The sequence below is a fragment of the Macaca thibetana genome, chromosome 8, assembly GCF_024542745.1.
Source record: "Macaca thibetana thibetana isolate TM-01 chromosome 8, ASM2454274v1, whole genome shotgun sequence".
NCBI classification, from domain to species: domain Eukaryota; kingdom Metazoa; phylum Chordata; class Mammalia; order Primates; family Cercopithecidae; genus Macaca; species Macaca thibetana.
This window is the reverse complement of record NC_065585.1, coordinates 115,993,952-116,012,354: the sequence shown is the minus strand read 5'-3', so window position 1 is coordinate 116,012,354 and position 18,403 is coordinate 115,993,952. Positions and strand designations below refer to the sequence as shown.

General features: G+C 48.8%; 1 protein-coding gene across 3 annotated transcripts in view; it reads left to right on the top strand.

Moving 5' to 3' along the window:
- The window catches only part of EPHX2 (epoxide hydrolase 2), a 163,921-nt gene that overhangs the window by 144,858 nt on the left and 660 nt on the right, over nucleotides 1–18,403 (top strand). For all 3 annotated transcript variants that reach the window (XM_050802489.1, XM_050802488.1, XM_050802490.1), the window contains 6 exons: nucleotides 10,793–10,864; nucleotides 12,649–12,682; nucleotides 14,693–14,795; nucleotides 15,608–15,677; nucleotides 17,890–17,970; nucleotides 18,330–18,388. In XM_050802489.1, the coding sequence (XP_050658446.1) occupies nucleotides 10,793–10,864; nucleotides 12,649–12,682; nucleotides 14,693–14,795; nucleotides 15,608–15,677; nucleotides 17,890–17,970; nucleotides 18,330–18,388 (419 nt within the window). The remainder of the gene's footprint in view (nucleotides 1–10,792; nucleotides 10,865–12,648; nucleotides 12,683–14,692; nucleotides 14,796–15,607; nucleotides 15,678–17,889; nucleotides 17,971–18,329; nucleotides 18,389–18,403) is intronic.

Sequence of the window (18,403 nt, the reverse complement as noted above, 5' to 3'; positions counted from 1 at the left end):
GAAAGGAGCTTTGCGATTCAGGCAATAACTGAACTCATTCACCAAAAGCTCCCAGCAGCATTTTGAAGAGACCTCAACATATGGCATCCCACATGGCCGCATCCTGCGGGGAGGCCTGGGCCCTGATGTGCCACAGCCTGGGGTGTGGGAATCCACGAGCTTCCTTTGGCCTGAATGAAAGCACCATGTCCTTCATTAGTGTAAGACAGTCTCGATGGTGAGACTATGGGTATGGTGTGTGGTGTAGAGGGCATATTACTTTACTGGGGCTGCCATAACAAAGGCTAGGTAGCTCAACAGACTGGGCAGCTTCAACAACAGAAATTCATAGTCTTCAGTTTTAGAGGCTAGAAGTTCAAGGTCAGGGTATTTGTAGAGTTGGTTTCTCTTGAGGCCTCTCTCCTTGGTTTGTGGGTAGTCCTTGTGTCCTCGTACAGTATTTAGCCATTAAAAAAAATTTTTTTTTTTTTTTTGAGACAGGGTCTCGCTGTGTCACTCAGGCTGGAGTGCAGTGGTGTGATCATAGCTCACTGCAGCCTCGACCTCTCCAGGCCCAGATGGTCCTCCTGTATCAGCCTACTGAGTAGCTGAGACTACGGGTGCATGCCACCATACCTGGCTAACTTTTTGTGTGTGTATTTTTTATTTTTATTTTATTTTATATTTTATTTTATTTGAGACGGAGTCTCCCTCTGTTGCCCAGGCTGAAGTACAGTGGCGCAATCTCGGTTCACTGCAACCTCCACCTCCTAGGTTCAAGCGATTCTCCTGCCTCAGCCTCCCAAGTAGCTGGGACTAAGGTGCATGCCACCACGCCTGACTAGTTTTTTGTTTTTGGTTGTTGTTTGTTTATTTATTTATTTATTTATTTATTTATTTATTTTCAGTAGAGACAGGGTTTCACCATATTGGCCAGACTGGTCTCGAACTCCTGACCTTGTGATCTGCCCGCCTCGGCCTCCCAAAGTGCTGGGATTACAGGCGTAAATATATAGAGATGGGGTTTCACCATGTTAACCAGGCTGGTTTCAAACACCTGGGTTCGGGTGATCCACATGCCTTGGCCTCCCAAAGTGGTGGGATTACAGGTGTGAGCTACTGCACATGGCCTAAAATACTTTTAATTGTGGTAAAATACATGTAATGTAAAACTGACCATGTTACCTATTTGTAAGTGTGCAGTTCTGTGGCATTAAGCACATGTACGTTGTTGTGCAGCCATCACCACATCCACCTCCAGAACTTTTTCATCTTCCCAACTGAAGCTCTTCACCCATTAAACACTAACTCCTCATCTCCCCTCCTCCCAGCCCTGGCAGCCACCATTCTACTTTCTGTCTGTATGATTTTGACTCCTCTAGGAACCTCGTATAAGTGGAAGCATGCCGTATTTGTCCTTTTGTGACTAGTTTCTTTCGCTTAGCATCATGCCTTCAAGGTTCACCCATGTTGTAGCAGGGGCCAGAACTGCCTTCCTTTTTAAGGCTGAATACTATTCCATGGTGTGTAGAGACCACCTTCTCTTAATCCAGTCATCTGTCAGTGGGTTACAGCTACAGCTGGTTTTGAGCTCTCATATGCCACATGGTTCTCATCTTCACAGAAACACAAAGAATCCTCTCCTATCTTCTCAGCCAAGCAAACAGAGGCTCAGAGGGCTTAACTCCAACTGGCCCAAGACCAGGTGCATAACTGGGTCGGGATATCGACCTAGGCTTGTTTGACTCCCAAGCCCATGCCTCCAACTAAGCCGTGCTGGCGGGGAGCTTGGGCTTTGTTCTGTGTGCTCTGGGGAGTCAAGCAGAGAGAGGAGGGATAAATCGGGATAAGCTCAAAATCCTGATGGCAAAAGTGACCTTAGGAGAAAGATGCTTAGTAATTACAGCCTTCGTCAAGGCACAGTTTTTTGTTTCAAAGGTTGTTAACAGTTATTGTGGAAAAATCAGTACCTCTATTCTGTTGTAGCAGCTGGGTTTAAAATCTGCAGTGAGAGTTTCGGGGACAGTTTTGTTCTTAAGAACAAAGCGCCTTGGCAGGGAAATGTTAGATATTCAAATTGTGATCTGGCCACAGAAAGACACCCAGCAACCAGGTTGGGCTGCATCCAGCCACTGGAACCACTCAACAGGCACAGAACTGGGACTGGAGGAGAAATCACTCTCAGGGGTTCCTGCCAGCCTGCCTGGTACCTACTCCCTAAGGAATGACTAGGCAAAGGTACTTCCCATCTCTGACCCTCAGTTTCCTCATCTGCAAAAGGTTGGTTTTGGGTGGTTTTCAAACAAGTAATAGCTTCAAACTTAAGCTGACTCCAGCAAATAAAGCCGATAACGTGGAGAACAGCTCTTGGATGCATAGTGGGTGCTGGGAGTTACTCCTTCCTGCTACCTCCTAACCCACTCCCTCCCTGGCCAGAAGGAGGCATTTCTGACATCTCCTTCTCCCTAGGAGCACTGAGGCTGCTCCAGACCCAGGCAGCCTAAGGAAGACTCCTTCTGTGCCGTGGGTACACCCGTCTCCCCCACTTATTTTTTTATTATTATTATTTTTTGAGACCGAGTCTCACTGTATCACCCAGGCTGGAGTGCAGTGGCACGATCTCAGCTCGCTGCAACCTCCAACTCCCGGGTTCAAGCGATTCTCCTGCCTCAGCCTCCCAAGTAGCTGGGATTACAGGTACCCACCACCATGCCTGGCTAATTTTTGCATTTTTAATAGAGACAGGGTTTCACCATGTTGGCCAGGCTGGTCTTGAACTCCTGACCTCAGGTGATCCGCCCACCTCAGCTTCCCAAAGTGCTGGGTGAGCCACTGCATCCAGCCCTGTCTTCCCCACTTCTGGCTCAACTCTGCTGAGCACTGCAGGGTGAGGCTTAGATTAACTCCCAAGTTTAGAGTCAGCTCCAATATAGCTCTTTGAACCCTTAGCCAATGTGCTGAGTCTTGGCCTGGGAATCTGCCAAGTCTGCTGGAAACAAAGAAGGCGTGTTTTTCTTTCCTTCTCAGAGAAGAGGTGACAGCTTTCCATGTGTATAGTGAGAAAGCATGAAGACCAGGCAGCTCTGACAGCGAAGGCCAGTGGAATCGGCTGGGTCATTTCAGCTGAGTTGTTCCATGTTTTAATTCTAAGGATTCCCAAAGTCCTCACTTGGCCTGGGGGATACTTACGCCCCCTCAGCCCCCCATACCAGAATGTGCCTAGGATATCCTGTGAACCCTGCTCTCTCCCTCCTGAAACCGCACGTGTGTATTTGTATTTCTTTGAGGAAGACTGGGTGGCAGGCACCTATGTATGTGTCTGGAACCATATAGCAAGCTAGAGGCAGATTTCAGGCAAAAGAAATGCCCTTTTGGGCTGGGCGTGGTGACTCACATCTGTAATCTCAGCAGGCAGACGGATCACCTGAGGTCAGGAATTCAAGACCAGCCTGGCCGACAAGGTGAAACCCCGTCTCTACTAAAAATACGAAAGTTAGCTGGGCGTGGTGGTGCGTGCCTGTAATCCCAGTTGCTCGGGAGGCTGAGGCAGGAGAATCTCTTGAACCTGGGAGACGGAGGTTGCAGTGAGCCGAGATCGCGCTACTGCACTCCAACCTGAGCAAAAAAAAAAAAAAAAAGGAAGAAAAAAACCCAGCCCTTTTGTTTAAGTATTTAACCAGATGAGAAACTAAGGATCAGAGAGAAAATGTGGGAAAAGAAAAATTACAGGCAGAAAGTTTTACCTGGCTGAAAATCATCCACAAATGATTTTGTTTCCCCTCAAAACATTGAGTCTCTCTCTCTCTCTTTTTTTTTTTTTTTCTGCTGTGTTGCCCAGGCTGGTCTCCAAGTCCTGGTGTCAACTGATCCTCCCACCTCAGCCTCCCAAACTGCTGAGATTACAGGTGTGACAGCCGCCATGCCAGCCTAATTGTTGAGTCTTTCTTAATCTCTAGAACACAGTAGCTCCTTCAGGCCATGGGGACAGCTGGTGATTAATTACAGAGTTTAATTTTTAGGTTTTGTTTTTGTTTTGAAATTATGAAGTAATTCATGCTTGCTATTAAAAAAAAAGTCCTGAGTTGTGTAAAGGAAAAAGCTGAATCCCCCTTTGCCCACCGACAACCTACTAGTAGCTACTACTAATAGTCTGGTATTTCCCAGACATTTTTTGAAATATTTTAAAACTATTTTTGAATATTTTTAAGCAAATACATGTGTGTATGAGCGCACACACACATATGATTTTTCATATAAATGGAATCATGCTGCTTTTTCCTTTAGTACATATTGCACAGATTTTTTTTTTGTCAGCACATATAGATTTATCTCATTCTTTTTAATGACTGCATGGGGTTTTGTAACAGGTAGACTATGGATTATGTAATCCTCTGTTAAGGGACATTATTGTGATTTTTTTTTTTTACAGCCAAATAATTATAGTTTAAAAGAAAGTGCCACTGTTTGCTACCTTACACACCAAGCTTTAATTATTGTTATTTTAACTTTTTTTTTTTTTTTTGAGATGGAGTTTCGCTCTTGTTGCCCAGGCTGGAGTGCAATGGCATGATCTCAGAGCTCACCACAACCTCCACCTCCTGGGTTCAAGTGATTCTCCTGTCTCAGCCTCCCAAGTAGCTGGGATTACAGAGATGCACCACCACGCCCAGCTAGTTTTGTATTTTTAGTAGAGACAGGATTTCTCCATGTTGGTCAGGCTGGTCTCGAACTCCCAACCTCAGGTGATTTGCCCGCCTCGGCCTCCGAAAGCGCTGGGATTACAGGCATGAGCCATCATGCCTGGCCATTATTTTAATTTTTATGCCCTTTATGGAGGAAACCCTTGGCAGGGTTATTTTCATTGTCTTAAATCGGCAGTGTTGTGTTAGGTTGTGGTGAAAAGAACCAAGTATGGAGGGGTTTGGAGTCCGATGTTCTCATTTATAATCTGTCTGACCTTCAACGAGGCACTTAAGGCCCCTGAGCTGAGCGTCTTCCTCTGTGAAATGGGCTGCCCAGCTCAGTGCTGTTATGGACAGAAAGAGCTGGCACCATCAGCACGTGGCAGGCGGCCCCCAGTGCCCTGGGTCCCTGTAGAGCCCCCCAAGTCTTTACTGTACACCTCTCTCTCATCTGGCCAGCCACACCGCAGAGAGTCAAAGGTCCACCGTTTGCTGTCTGCCCAGATTTCGGATGCTTCCAGCCACTGGCGTTTTTGACCTCAGGGACAACCACCCCACTGTTTCTCCTGGCCTGTCTTGGAGAACACTGGCGCAGACTTCCAGAGGAACTGGAGTCATTTTTGGCAAGGTAGACGGAGCATGAAACAGAATCACTGGCCCAGCCCGCTGACCAGCGGAGGGTTCACCTCCCCTCCTGGATGGCGTCCTTTGACATTAATTATAAAGGGCAGGAGGGCTGAGCGGGGGCTTCGTGGACCTGCAGTTTGGCTTCAACAGCTGCCTCCGTTGTCTCACCCACGAAACAATAGCCACAATTAAGTGCAGTCTCTCAGCAGACCTGTTCTCTACCTTGGAAAGGACACAAGAGAAGATTAAAGAGGAGAAACTCCTGGGATGGTGGAGGGGAGCGCTCCCTGTTAGGAGGGCTGAGCACAGGAGGCAATCCTGTGCCCCCCACCGATGTGGGGGCACCTCCCTAGCAAATTAGGTGACTGACAGCGCCGCCCCTACCAGCGCTGAGTGGAAAGTCTAGACAAAGCTCCATCTTCTTGGTGGCGCCCTGCATTTCTGGGGGCTCCTCTGACAGCGAGCTGCATACGCACATGGAAAGTAAATTGAGGGGATGAGGAAGTCCAGGGCATCTTGGATCCTGGGACCCTCCAGACCCCACCCTGTGGTTGGCACACCTGCTGCCTGTTGCTGCTGGGGACAGTGCCTGGCCCCTCTGAGCCCAGGGTAATGAAGACCCTGGCCCCTTTCCCTCCTCACCCTCTCCCCTCAGCCCCCACATCAAGATACTCCCTGGAGACATGCTTTAGTGTAAGCTGGGGGCCAGGAATGGGAGGAAAATAACAGAAGATAACATTTGTCCTCTGCTTACGTGCTTAGCTGAGACCTTCTGACTCTTTTTAATTTACAAAAGGTAAGACCATATCTTTAAATCCTACAGACCAATGACAAATTTCCTGTGTGCTCTGGATAGGGGCTCCTCCTTTTGTGTTCCCACTCCCGAGGCTGCCATAACAAAGTACCACAAGCTGGGTGAGTTAGAACCACAGAAGTGAATTCTCGACAGTTCTTGAGGCTAGATGTCCAAACTCAGGGTCTTGGCAGGGTTGGTCCCTTCTAGGGGCTCCTGAGAGAGAGTCCGTTTCATGCCTGTCTCCCAGCCCCTGGCAGTTGCTGGCAATTCCTGGTGTTCCTCAGCTTGTAGACGCATCCCTCCCGTCCCTGCCTCCGTCTTTGTGTGGCATCCTCCTTTCTGTGTCTCTGTATGTCTCAGTTTCCCTCTTTCTCTCATAAGGACACGGGTCATTAGATCTAGGGCCCAATCTAAAGCCAAGATGATATCATTTAAAGAGCCCTAATTAGATATTAATTTAAAATTTTTAAAAATCAGCTAGGTGCAGTGACTCACGCCTATAATTCCAGCATTTTGGGAGGCCAAGGTGGGAGGATGACTTGGCCAGGAGTTTGAGACCAGCCTGGGCAACATAGCCAGACCCCATCTCTACAAAAATTTTTTAAAAGTTACCCAGGCATGGTGGTACGCACATGTAATCCCAGCTCCTCAGCATACTGAAGCAGGAGTGTCACTTGAGTCCAGGAGTTTGAGGTTGCACTCCAGCCTGGGCAACAGAGCAAGACCCTGTCTCTAAACAAATAATAATAATAATGGAGGTAGTGATATTAATATTTATTGGCATGCCTCCTGCGTGTCAGGCATTGTAAGATATGGGCATTATCTCATTTAATCCTTACAAAATCCCCATTTTACAGATGAGGAAACTGAGGCTCTAGGGAAAGAAATTCCCCAGCTCGTAACTATCAGTACTCGGGCTTGAAACCGTGTTTATTGGATTCTAAAGTCCATCCTTTAACTTCTGTGCACAGGAACATAAAAGAGGAGCCCCTATCCAGGGCAGACAGGAAATTTGTCATTGGTCTGTAGGATTTAAAGATATAGTCTTACCTTTGTAGATTAAAGAGAGTCGGAAGGTCTCAGCTAAGTTCATAAGCAGAGGACAAACGTTATCTTCTGTCATCTTCTCTCCTTTCTGGCTCCCAGCTTCATCTTATTCTTTCCATTGCTCTGCTGCACTTTCATGTGAGTGAACAGATTTATTTACCTTTTTTCTCTCTGACTATTTTTAAGAGACAGGGTCTCATTCTGTTGCCCAGGTTGAAGTGCAGTGGCACAATCATAGCTCACTGTGTTCTTGACTTCCTGGGCTGAATCAGTCCTCCTGCCTCACTCTCACCAGTAGCTGGGACTACAGTCATGCACCACCATGCCCAGCTGATTTTTGAAATTTTTCTTGTAGAGACAGGGTCTCTATTGTTGCTCAGGCTGGTCTCGAACTCCTGGCCTCAAGCAGTCCTCCTGCCTGGACCTCCCAAAGTGCTGGGATTACAGGCTCGTGCCACCCCACCCAGCCTCTCTTTGATTTTCTTTACTGACTTTTTGACATCGTTTGCCCTTTTAAGGGTCATTTGAGGCAAAGCCCTCTCTAGGCTTCCATGGGTTCCTTCAAACACTGAAATGCACCCCTGAGCTCATGAACAGCAGCTGTTTCTGTGATGAGGACTGCTCTCAGTAAATAGGAATGATGACCGACAGCCACACACACAGAGCTGACCTGGGCTTCCATCCATCACTTAAATGTGCTTCTTCCCATGGCTATTTCTCACTGTGGCATTCATCATCATGTTGCAGAAGGCCGCCATTGACACCATTATAATTGAATCTGACAAAACGGAGGGAACTGTCATTAACAGGCAGACATGGCTTTCATCAGAAAATCTCCAACCCTAGATCCAGCACCGCCAGATGATCAATGTCTCCGTTTCTTCTGTGCTGCCACTGTACAGATCCAGAGCTCTCGTGAGAAGTAATGAGCAGAACAAAAAAGAGTAATGTCTCACCGGGCGTGGTGGCTCACACTTGTAATACCAGCACTTTGGGAGGCCAAGGCAGGCGGATCACTTGAGGTCAGAAGTTCGAGACTAGCCTGACCAGCACAGGTGAAACCCTGTCTCTACTAAAAATACAAAAAAATTAACTGGGCATGGTAGCGGGCCCCTGTAATCCCAGCTACTTGGGAGGCTGAGGCAAGAGAATCTCTTGAACCCATCTTGGCAGTGAGCTGAGATTGCGCCACTGCACTCCAACCTGGGCAACAGAGCAAGACTCCATCTAAAAAAAAAAAAAAACTAAAAAAAGTAACCTCTCGGCCGGGCGCGGTGGCTCATGCCTGTAATCCCAGCACTTTGGGAGGCCGAGGCAGGCGGATCACAAGGTCAGGAGATCGAGACCATGGTGAAACCCCGTCTCTACTAAAAATACAAAAAATTAGCCGGGCATGGTGGCGGGCACCTATAGTCCCAGCTACTCAGGAGGCTGAGGCAGGAGAATGGCGTGAACCCGGGAGGCGGAGCTTGCAGTGAGCCAAGGTCGCGCCACTGCACTCCAGCCTGGCAACAGAGCGAGACTCCGTCTCAAAAAAAAAAAAAAAAAAAAAGTAACCTCTCAACATGTGCAAGCACTGAGGACTGCAGGTCGCTGGAACGAATGCTTCGTGTATGTGGCCTTAGGATCTTCCTCTCCTCTGACTCTATCTCAAGGGTAGCCACAGATGCTGCTGAGAACAGGATGAGTCCCTGCCCCTAAGGGGATCCCAGGAGAGCACACTCAAGGCTCTGCAGGATCCAAGAAAAGCAGAGTTACCCCTTGGTGGTGGGAAAGGTGGAACCTCATGGAGAAGGCAGCGTTTGGGTCTGGTGTCGAAGGCCAAACTGATAGAAGTCCATGCTGTTGGTGAAGGTCACAATGTGTTAAACCAGGGAGGCCAGCAAGTAGGAAGCCTGCCCAGAAAACACCTGCAGACCAGTTCAGCTGGTGTTTGGGTGCGTGCAGGTGGGTGGTTAGAAGGAAGGAGAGGAGAGTCAGTTGGCATTACCACACTTAACTCAGTTCCCTCCTGTAGCACTAGTCCCTCAGCAGCAGCTGTGTTGCAGAAATTAGTTTAGTTTAGTTTAGTTTAGTTTTTTGAGATGGAGTTTTGCTCTTTTTGCCCAGGCTGGAGTGCAATGGTGAGATCTTGGCTTACTGTGACCTCTGCCTCCTGGGTTCAAGTGATTCTCCTGCCTCAGCCTTTGAGTAGCTGGGATTACAGGCGTGCACCACCATGCCTGACCAGTTTTGTTTTTTTGGTAGAGATGGGGTTTTACCGTATCGGCCAGGCCAGTCTCGAACTCCTGACCTCAGGTGATCTGCCTGTCGCGGCCTCCCAAAGTGCTGGGATTACAGCGTGAACCACTGCGCCCGGCCAAGATTTTTATTATTTCTGAATGGTTGCCCCTAGTGGATCTCTGCCTCCAGGAAAGCTGTTTTCTCCTAAAGTGCATCTGGAATAGCTTTCAGGTTCACCGTCTTTCAACTTCCGGAAAAGACAGATTGAATTAACATTGTCCTCTTATGCTCTATGAACCAGGCTACCCCTACTAGGAGAGTAGGATCCATGGATGGAGCTCTCATCACCTTCCAGCCATGCCCCTGTTCTTGGTGTCTGCTTTGCTGAAGTGTTCCTGGAGGGGGTTGGGGTAGGAAGGAGAGGGGAAGCAGGAGAGGAAGACTCCACACCCTGAGTCTCCAGTAGGAATCTCCTCTCTAGCCCTCAGCACATGACATTCAGTGACCTGGACACTTCACTTTAGTCCTCATCCAAGCCCCTCCCCCATCCTCTGGTCCACCAAGAAGGTTCTGAAGCGTATTTTGTACATTGGCATCTCTTGGTCCAGTTTGCCAGAGAAGGAGCTCAGTGTCTGTGGAACTGATGAAGCAAGTTCAGGTCAGAGAACTCCCCCCATGCACAAACCAGAGACCTGGAAACAGCCAGAGAACTGTGTGTCGACTGGGTAATTCAATGCCATACCGCTCCCAAGAACTGGAAGAACCTGGTCATTTGTCACCAGAAAGGCTACGTGTCCCAGCTCTTTAACAGTGGAAACCTCGCTGTCCTGTTTGTGGAATATAATCCATCGGCAATCTAATGGTCTGTAACAATTAAGACCCAAATCAAAGGAGTTGGTTTTGAAGTTTCTAGAGCAGAAAAAAATTCTTTAAATTTCTTTGTAAAGATGGGGTTTCCCTATGTTTCCCAGGCTGGTCTTAAACTCCTGGCCTCAATATAGCGAAATTTAGATGCCTGGATGGAAGAGCATTTGGCTTATAGTTTTTGGCTTTTCCCCTTGGTTTCTCAGAATCCTTGGAGCCCCGCTCTTCTTCTTACCACCAGTCAGCCTCCAACCCGTTCCTCTACCAGCCCCCTCCCAATTCCTTTTGAGAGATTATTATAAGTAGTACCTTCTCATTATAGGAATATTGAAAAACACAAAGAAAGCAGCATCTATGAATCTGCCTCCCATGGGAAACTACAGTTAGCATCTTGTATTTTATGTTAACCTTTTAAAAAATGTTTTAAGATGAAAATTCAAATGGATGCTATTCTGATGAGACTTGGGCTAGATGGGGCACAAGTAGGGGCTTCTTGCTTTCAGTCAGATGAAGGAGGGGAACAGTTTCCACAATTTCTAGAGGGTCCTTCATTTTGCTTTCTTGATTGTTTTAGGGAGTGGCTGAGGCTGAACTGGAACAGAACCTGAGTCGGACTTTCAAAAGCCTCTTCAGAGCAAGCGATGAGGTGAGGGGTGGGGACGGGGGCAGAAAAACAGGAGGGGGCAGTTGTGAAGGAAGTAGGGTACCTAGTGTGTGGCAGGGACCAGGAGTAGCAATCTGGCCTCCTTTTCTTTCGTTTCTGTAGTCAGGGTAATTGAGGTCCCCACTCTCCTGGTCCGTCCTTAGTGGGAAAATTTATATCCCCACTGACACACAAGGTCAGAGAATGATTATAATAATGATAGCTTAGAAATTATGCTATTACCATTACCATTTTAACATGCATAATTGGTTTATCCAAGTCCAAAATTAATTGCTGTCCCCAACTCTCTTCTTGAAGCAGAGGAGTTTAAAAACCTTTAACTCTGTAACCTGCACCCTCCTGTCTTACGTGTTAGGAGTCATCATCATTATTGTTGTTTTATATACAGTCAATTCCTGCTCCCTGTCCCATATTTTCCACTTTCTTTACTGATTACTTCTTGCATCTCACTCATTTGCATTGAGTTCAGTTTCTTTCTTCCTGAAGCATCCCCTTTAGTAGTTCTCTCAATAAGAGTCTGTTGGTAGTAAATTCAGATTGTGGTGCCTGAAGACATCTTAATTTTAATCTTAAAGAATCATTTATCTGAGTATAGAATTTTAGGGTGTTTTCTTTTAGAAAATTCTGTCTTTGCTTGTGAGTCAGCCTCGGGTCTAACCCCCTGTATGTTATTTGTCTAAGCCAATTAATTATCCTGGACACTGCAGGTCTGATCTGCAGTTTAACCCATCTTTGAAGTATTAATTTCAATAAATAGTTTTTTTTAATTTGTGAAAGTTTTATTTGGTTCTTTTTCAAATCATTCTGATCTCTTTTGATAGAGTCTTGTATTCTTATTTTTCAGTTCCTTTTATGTCTTCAATTATTTGAAGTATATTCATTTCTAATTCTTTTTTTTCTCTCTCTCTCTCTGTCTCTCTCTCCCTCTTGCAAGCTCTATTATTTGATGTTTTTGGAGAGTCATATTTCACTGTTTGCTCCTTTTGCTGCCTTTTGCTGTGGGGCCTTGTTATGTGAGTGTGGGTTTTGTAAATTTGGTTTATAAACTCATCTTCAGCAGTACTTAATCTGTACCTGTCTGCTTCAGTTGGGCTTGAGGAAATGACTCCTTGAGTGGTTAAGGATTTCTTCTGCCAAGCATCCTGGGAGCATTACCAGCCTAGGCTCACTTTGTTGTTGTTGTTGTTGTTGTTCTTGTTTACTTCACACCTTGGGGGTTTCCAGATCATGCAGAGAATGCAAACTCAAATCCAAGCAGTTGGGAAGGCAGGCCTAGAGCTATGAATTCCCAAGGGGGTGTCTTTTGGTTTCCTCTTAGTACCAAGCTGAAACAGACGAATTCCTTTAACATCTTTATCATCATGAGGGGATTTTTTTTCTCATCAATTTTTTCACTGAAGGTATAGCATGTCAGAGACCCCAGATTTACTGGCTTTACCATGGAGTGGCATGGAATATCACATCTCCGACTTCTCATCATAGGCCTAAGGTCTCTTTTCTTGTTCCTATTGGTTGATAAACCTAGGTCTTCACATTACCAAGGTCTGCAAGGGCCCTGGGGCAGTCTCAGCCCAGAGCTTTGGTTGTGAGCTCCCTCTTTACTTGACTCCTGTGAGGGGGTCCCTGGCTCTCTTGGGAGTTCCATGTGTTTGTTACAGTCTGCATGGTACTTAGAGGTCATTTGTCGTAACAGGGTTTTCAGATGAGCATATTTCCTTTGCATCACCCATGACGTCATTTGTAACTCTTCTCTTTTCTTCCTACAGAGTGTTTTATCCATGCATAAAGTCTGTGAAATGGGTAAGAAACATGCTTGGGAGAGCCACATTGGGAACCAGCTGAATGTTAAATGGATGTTTCTGCCTGTAACTGCTATGGGCAGAAGCCCTGAGCCCTCCAGCTCTGAACTTAAAGTTGCCCAACCAGGGTCTCCTTGGCCTGCATAGGGCTGACTCTAACCCCAGGCCTGAGCACACAGCCTGGAGTTCCTACTCTTGAGGGAGCTGTGGCTTCAAGATCTTAAACAGTAAGAGCTTGGAGGAGTCTTAGAGCTTGTCCAGGGCAAAATCCACCCTCTGCTGATAAGGACCCCATGATTGAGATCTTACCTCTACGGGGGTCACCCGGTGTATGCAGGTGGAGTGGGTGGGTCCCATGCCCAGGTCTCCTCCATTGCAGTCCACTGGCCCCTCTCCATCCAGGTGCCACGTTTCCAGTTCCCCCACATGGAGCCCATCCTTGTCTCCCTCCTGGGTTGGGTATGAGTGAAGGGTCAGAGTTGAGATTTGACTGGAGCTCATCCCCATGGCCCCTAGATCCAGCACTCTTCCCACAAGACCTTATTTTTGCTGCAGCACTGTGGCCTTGACATCATTCACTTGTATTTTTGTGAATAATGATGACCACTGTCACTTGTCTGGGCACGTGCTGACCATCTGTATAAAACTCTGGACTAACCCCCTTTAGATAAATTATTTATGATCCTCAAAGCTTTCCGAAAAGTGCTACTATTTTTAATTTCCAAAGAGGAAAACAGGTCTCAGAGGGTTAAGTAACTTGTCCAAAGTGGCTGGGCTGGGATTAAACTCCTCTGACCCTGCAGGCCATGCTCTTGTCACTGCTCAAAGAACATCTCCCTTCCCTCCCCCACACCCACATTCCTTTATTCCTTCACCCTGTCTGTCACTCATTCATTCACCCATTCATTCATTCCTCAAATGCTGTGAGCACACGCTGGGTATGAGGCCAGGGCTGCATGCTCAGACACCCAGACACATGAAGCAGCGTGGCCACCCTGGGTGAGCCCACTGTCTCATGGGAGGCAGAGCAGCTGGGATGCACGCAGAGGGGCCCTGAGGTACAGTGAGCCTGGGGCACCCGCCTAGTGGGGAGGCTTAGGGTGGTTTCATCACAGGGTGACACACTGGTCACATACCCCTTTGATATGTCTCACAAAAGCCTGGAATGGCCAGCTGCTCTGCCTCTGGGTCTTCGTGAATCTGAAAATGCCGACTGGCCCTGTTCAGGCACCAGCACTGAGGCTGTGCCCTGTGAAATTGCAGTGGTCCCTGGGCTGCCAAGGGTCATCACAGGCCATCCTCTGGGGGGACTGTGCAGCACCTTGAAGACAAGATAGGGGTCCACAGTGGGATACCATAGAGGGTCTGTGCAGCGCGCGGGAGGCCACAGGATCCAGCCTCCTGGCCTGGGTTCTCTTCCTGCCTAAGAGGAAACACAGAGCAAGCCCGTAGGAAAATTCCAAGAATCTCTGGCAATATCTCCGAAGGGTCACAGTTAAGCTGGCTGGGAAAGGTTTAGACGGGGGGAGAGCAGGATCTGGGGGCTGGCAGGGTCTGGGATATAGCTGCTGTGTGCCTGAAAAAGCCGGCGACTGTGGTTGGTCCAGGAGCTGTGATAATAGCCGGTGATGTCATGGCTAGGTGGGAGGGAACATCAGCCTGCAGTGTGACCGTGAGATCACAGCTTGGAGCTTTCGAGGAGGTGGGCTCACTCTGGCAAAGGATAAGGGAACAAAAGATGGAGGCGCTCACAAGGCCTTGCGCAAGTTCAGATGGTCTGTGAGAGGCAGTGAGGTACCCAGCCTCCGTTAGAGGCCTTAAAACGCAGAACCCTGGCCCGGGGACGGGAGAGTCAACAGGTGGCTTTTTTTTTTTTTTTTTGAGACGGAGTCTCGCTCTGTCGCCCAGGCTGGAGTGCAGTGGCCGGATCTCGGCTCACTGCAAGCTCCGCCTCCCGGGTTTATGCCATTCTCCTGCCTCAGCCTCCCCATTCAGGTGGCTTTTTTTGCAGGAGGACTTTTTGTAAGGACCCCAGAAGAGCCCAGCCTCAGCAGGATGGTCACCGAGGAGGAAATCCAGTTCTATGTGCAGCAGTTCAAGAAGTCTGGTTTCAGGTAAAGAGAGCGCAGGGCCCAGACACAGATGAAAGACGATCGACAGAGAGTGATCTTCAGCCCTCAGGGTGGAGGGTGAGGCCCAGTTCTCCTCCACCACAGCCCTCATGGGTGCCAGGCTGGCCTCTGCTTGAATGCCTCCAGTGTCAGGAGGCTCACTACTTTATGGCGCTCAGCCTGCTCTAGTTTGGGACACTCAGCTTGTTCTTCCTTATGCTTGCGGAGCCCCCATAGGGCAGAGGTTTTCAACTACTTTTCAGTCATGGCTCTCACAGAATCAGATGGCAACTTGGCTCTTTCTTCAGAAAAACATAAAAATCCACATAAACTCAAAAAGTGCATACATTTTGGTGCATTTGCCCTACTTCCCGATGTCATATTAGGAGGGGGCATCTTTGCTCCACCTCCCTGTGTCCCTCTCAAGTGGGCTCCCTGGGGCAGGCGAGCGGCCTCTGGATGGTGAGGCTGCTCAACCAAGGTCCCCAGCATCAGCAACCTCCCCAGCCTCCAAGGCGACACGATGACATTCCCTGGACAGTCCTGTAGGGCCGGCTTCTGTGTGTCCCAGAAGACCACCCAGAGGCTGCCAGTTCACTCAGTGGAGTCCTGTGTCCTTGCATAAGGCCTCGCTGCTAGAGCCTGGCAACTGCGCCTGACAGCACGGCGTGGGTCCTGGGCTCTATTCTCTTGCCCCTGCAGGAGGCTTTGCTCTTCCCAGGATGACTGGCCGTGCAGAGCAGGTTTCTGTTGGTGTGTGTAGCAGAGCCGTCTACTTACCGCCTCCCTCTTTTTACTTTCTGATCTCTCCCCAGAGGTCCTCTAAACTGGTACCGAAACATGGAAAGGAACTGGAAGTGGGCCTGCAAAAGCTTGGGGCGGAAGGTGAGTGCCAGGTTCAGTGTGGTCTCCTCTGCACCCCAGAACCCACCCATGGGGCTTCCCATTGGCCTGAGCTGATATGACCTGGGCCACAGCTGGTCATGGACAGAACTGCTGGCTACCTCCTTTCCCTTTGGGGTTTGGGAAGTGACTCCCTTCAGGGGTTTCCCATTAGGATCTTTCTTGCTGGTATTTCCCTTGGGATGGTAGAGGGTGACGTTGGGTATGGAGGTGGGGTGTGTCCAGGTTACTGCAGCATCCATCCGGAATCCCCAGGTCCCCTGGTGATACCCCAAGCCAGGGCTGCAGATGGCCCAGGGCGCCTCCCAGAAGCGACGTGGATACTGGAGCTCCCAGCCCCAGAGGAGCATTAGGCGCTCTCAGAGATGTGACTTTAGCCTCTGGTTGAGTCACCTTGCACAAGCGAATCTCTGAGTCTCAGTTTCCTCATTTGTCAAGCAGAAGATGGGTTTCCAATCTCTGGGTCTGCAGAAGGAGTAATAGAGGTCCCCAGTTTACATTCAAAATGTTTAAAAATCTAAGGGAAATCAAATTATTCCCCAGTGTGATTGCGCAGGTCACCAGGCCTTCATCAGCTCACTCAGTAACCCTGGTTACCTTGTTGGTTCACTCTGTAAGTGAACACACTGCTACGTGCCAGGCTTCCTGCGAGACCCTGGGATACCATGGTGTGTAAACAGACCAGGTCTTGACCTCCCGAAGTTAGGTCTTGAGGCACTAGAGTAGATAACATCGTGGTTAAGAGCAGGCTGGGAAGCACATGGGCTGAGTCTAATCCCTGTGTGACCCTGGGAAAGGTACTTAACCCCTCTGATCCACTGTTGCTTCTTCTGCAATATGGAAGTGGCAAGAACAGTGCCTCCCTCATAGAGCTGTGTAAGGATGAAATGGGTGAAGGCACATGACCTGTTACAAGCAGTACTGGGAACCTAGTAGCTCCATTAGTGTTCCTTGTCATTGTCATCATATGACTGACGAAAATGACCAAACTGCAGTTGGACAGACAAAATCTCTCAAAGCGTGGAGGAAAATATTGACAAAGGCACTGGGAAGGTGAATGCCAATGGTGCTAAGGTCAGAAACCCTCCTCTTCCGCAATTTCTTTTTTTCTAGAAACAGTCTTGCTCAGTTGCCCAGGCTAGAGTGCAGTGGCGTGATCTCGGCTCACTGCAACCTCTGACCCTGGGTTCAAGCAGTTCTCCTGCCTCAGCCTCCCAAGCAGCTGGAATTACAGGAGTGTACCACCACAACCTGCTAATTTTCTGTGTTTCAGTAGAGACAGGGTTTCACCATGTTGGGCAGGGTGGTCTCAAACTCCTGAGCTCAGGTGATCCACCCACCTCGGCCTTCCAAAGTGCTGGGATGACAGGCCTGAGCCACTGCGCCCAGCCTCTCTTCCGCAGTTTCCGGTCGGATCTTCCTCTCTCCTCCCCCACCTCCTCCCATCCCGCCCCCCTGCCACCCCCTACCCAGTTCACATTTTAGCTTGGAACATTCTAGAGTTTACAAACCTCATAGAAGCCTCAGTATTCATTGTAGCCACAAAATCATTTTTGATCTTCTCCTGGCTCCTGGTTATGGGAGGAGGGAGGGGTGCGGAGAGACGCCCATCAGTCCATGTGTAAATGAAAATAGTGCAAGTTCCTCAACCAGGGATGGGTCAAAGGTGCTTGGAAACTAGGGTAATGGTGGAGCGAGAACAAATAAAAAAACACAGAGGTTTCCTGGCCTTCCTGTGCCTGCCTCCCTGCGTTCAACTCATTTGCCTGCAGTTAAAAGGGAAGTCATTTTGCTGCTGTTCATGTCACATTGATAACTATTGTGACTGCCCCCATTCTCTCTGGAACCTTGGCCGCCCCTTTTAAGCGTCTGTTTAATTCAGAGAAGAGGAATCTTGATCTTCATTCAAGGGTGTCTTCCCTCTTGGTGCGGTCGATTCAGTTCTCCCAGTTACACGCAGCTCTGCACACGTTCTCACTCACATACGTCTGCACACACCAGACCCATGTTGGCCTCTGCACTGCTGAAGCTGTCATTTTAAAGATCTCCAGTAATAACCACGAGTCTGTTGTGCAAAGTTTGGCAGATACAATGTCAGGACCACAGCAGGGCGGTGGGCAGGGGTCTTTCAGGGGAGAAGGGAGGGCTTCCCTTGTGGAGTGCCAGCCACTCCTGTTTCCTGTTCTCTCCCCAGATCCTGATTCCGGCCCTGATGGTCACGGCGGAGAAGGACTTCGTGCTCGTTCCTCAGATGTCCAAGCACATGGAGGACTGGGTGAGGGAATGGCCCTGCACAGGGGTCATCAGTGCCTCCCGGGAGAGGGCACGGGCAAGGGTGCTCAGAGGGAAGATGGCAGCAGAGGATACACCTTGTCATGTGGATGGGACCGCAGTTGAAGCACTTCAGTAACATCACTGTCCCCCGCTTGCAAGCAGCAACCGTGACTGTGCCTTCCTTTCCCCTGCATGGATGTGGGGTTTCGTTCACTCATTATTCCCTTCCTAAGTCATGCAGGGTTCGGGCAGGGTGGCCTGCGGGGAGCAGAGAGAAGGCGTCCATTTCCCGTTGCTCTAACCTGAGACACACCCATCTGCATTCTTCCATTTACCTTCCTGCATGGGGTTTCCTTTCAGATTCCCCACCTGAAAAGGGGACACATTGAGGACTGTGGGCACTGGACACAGATGGACAAGTAAGGAGGTTGGGG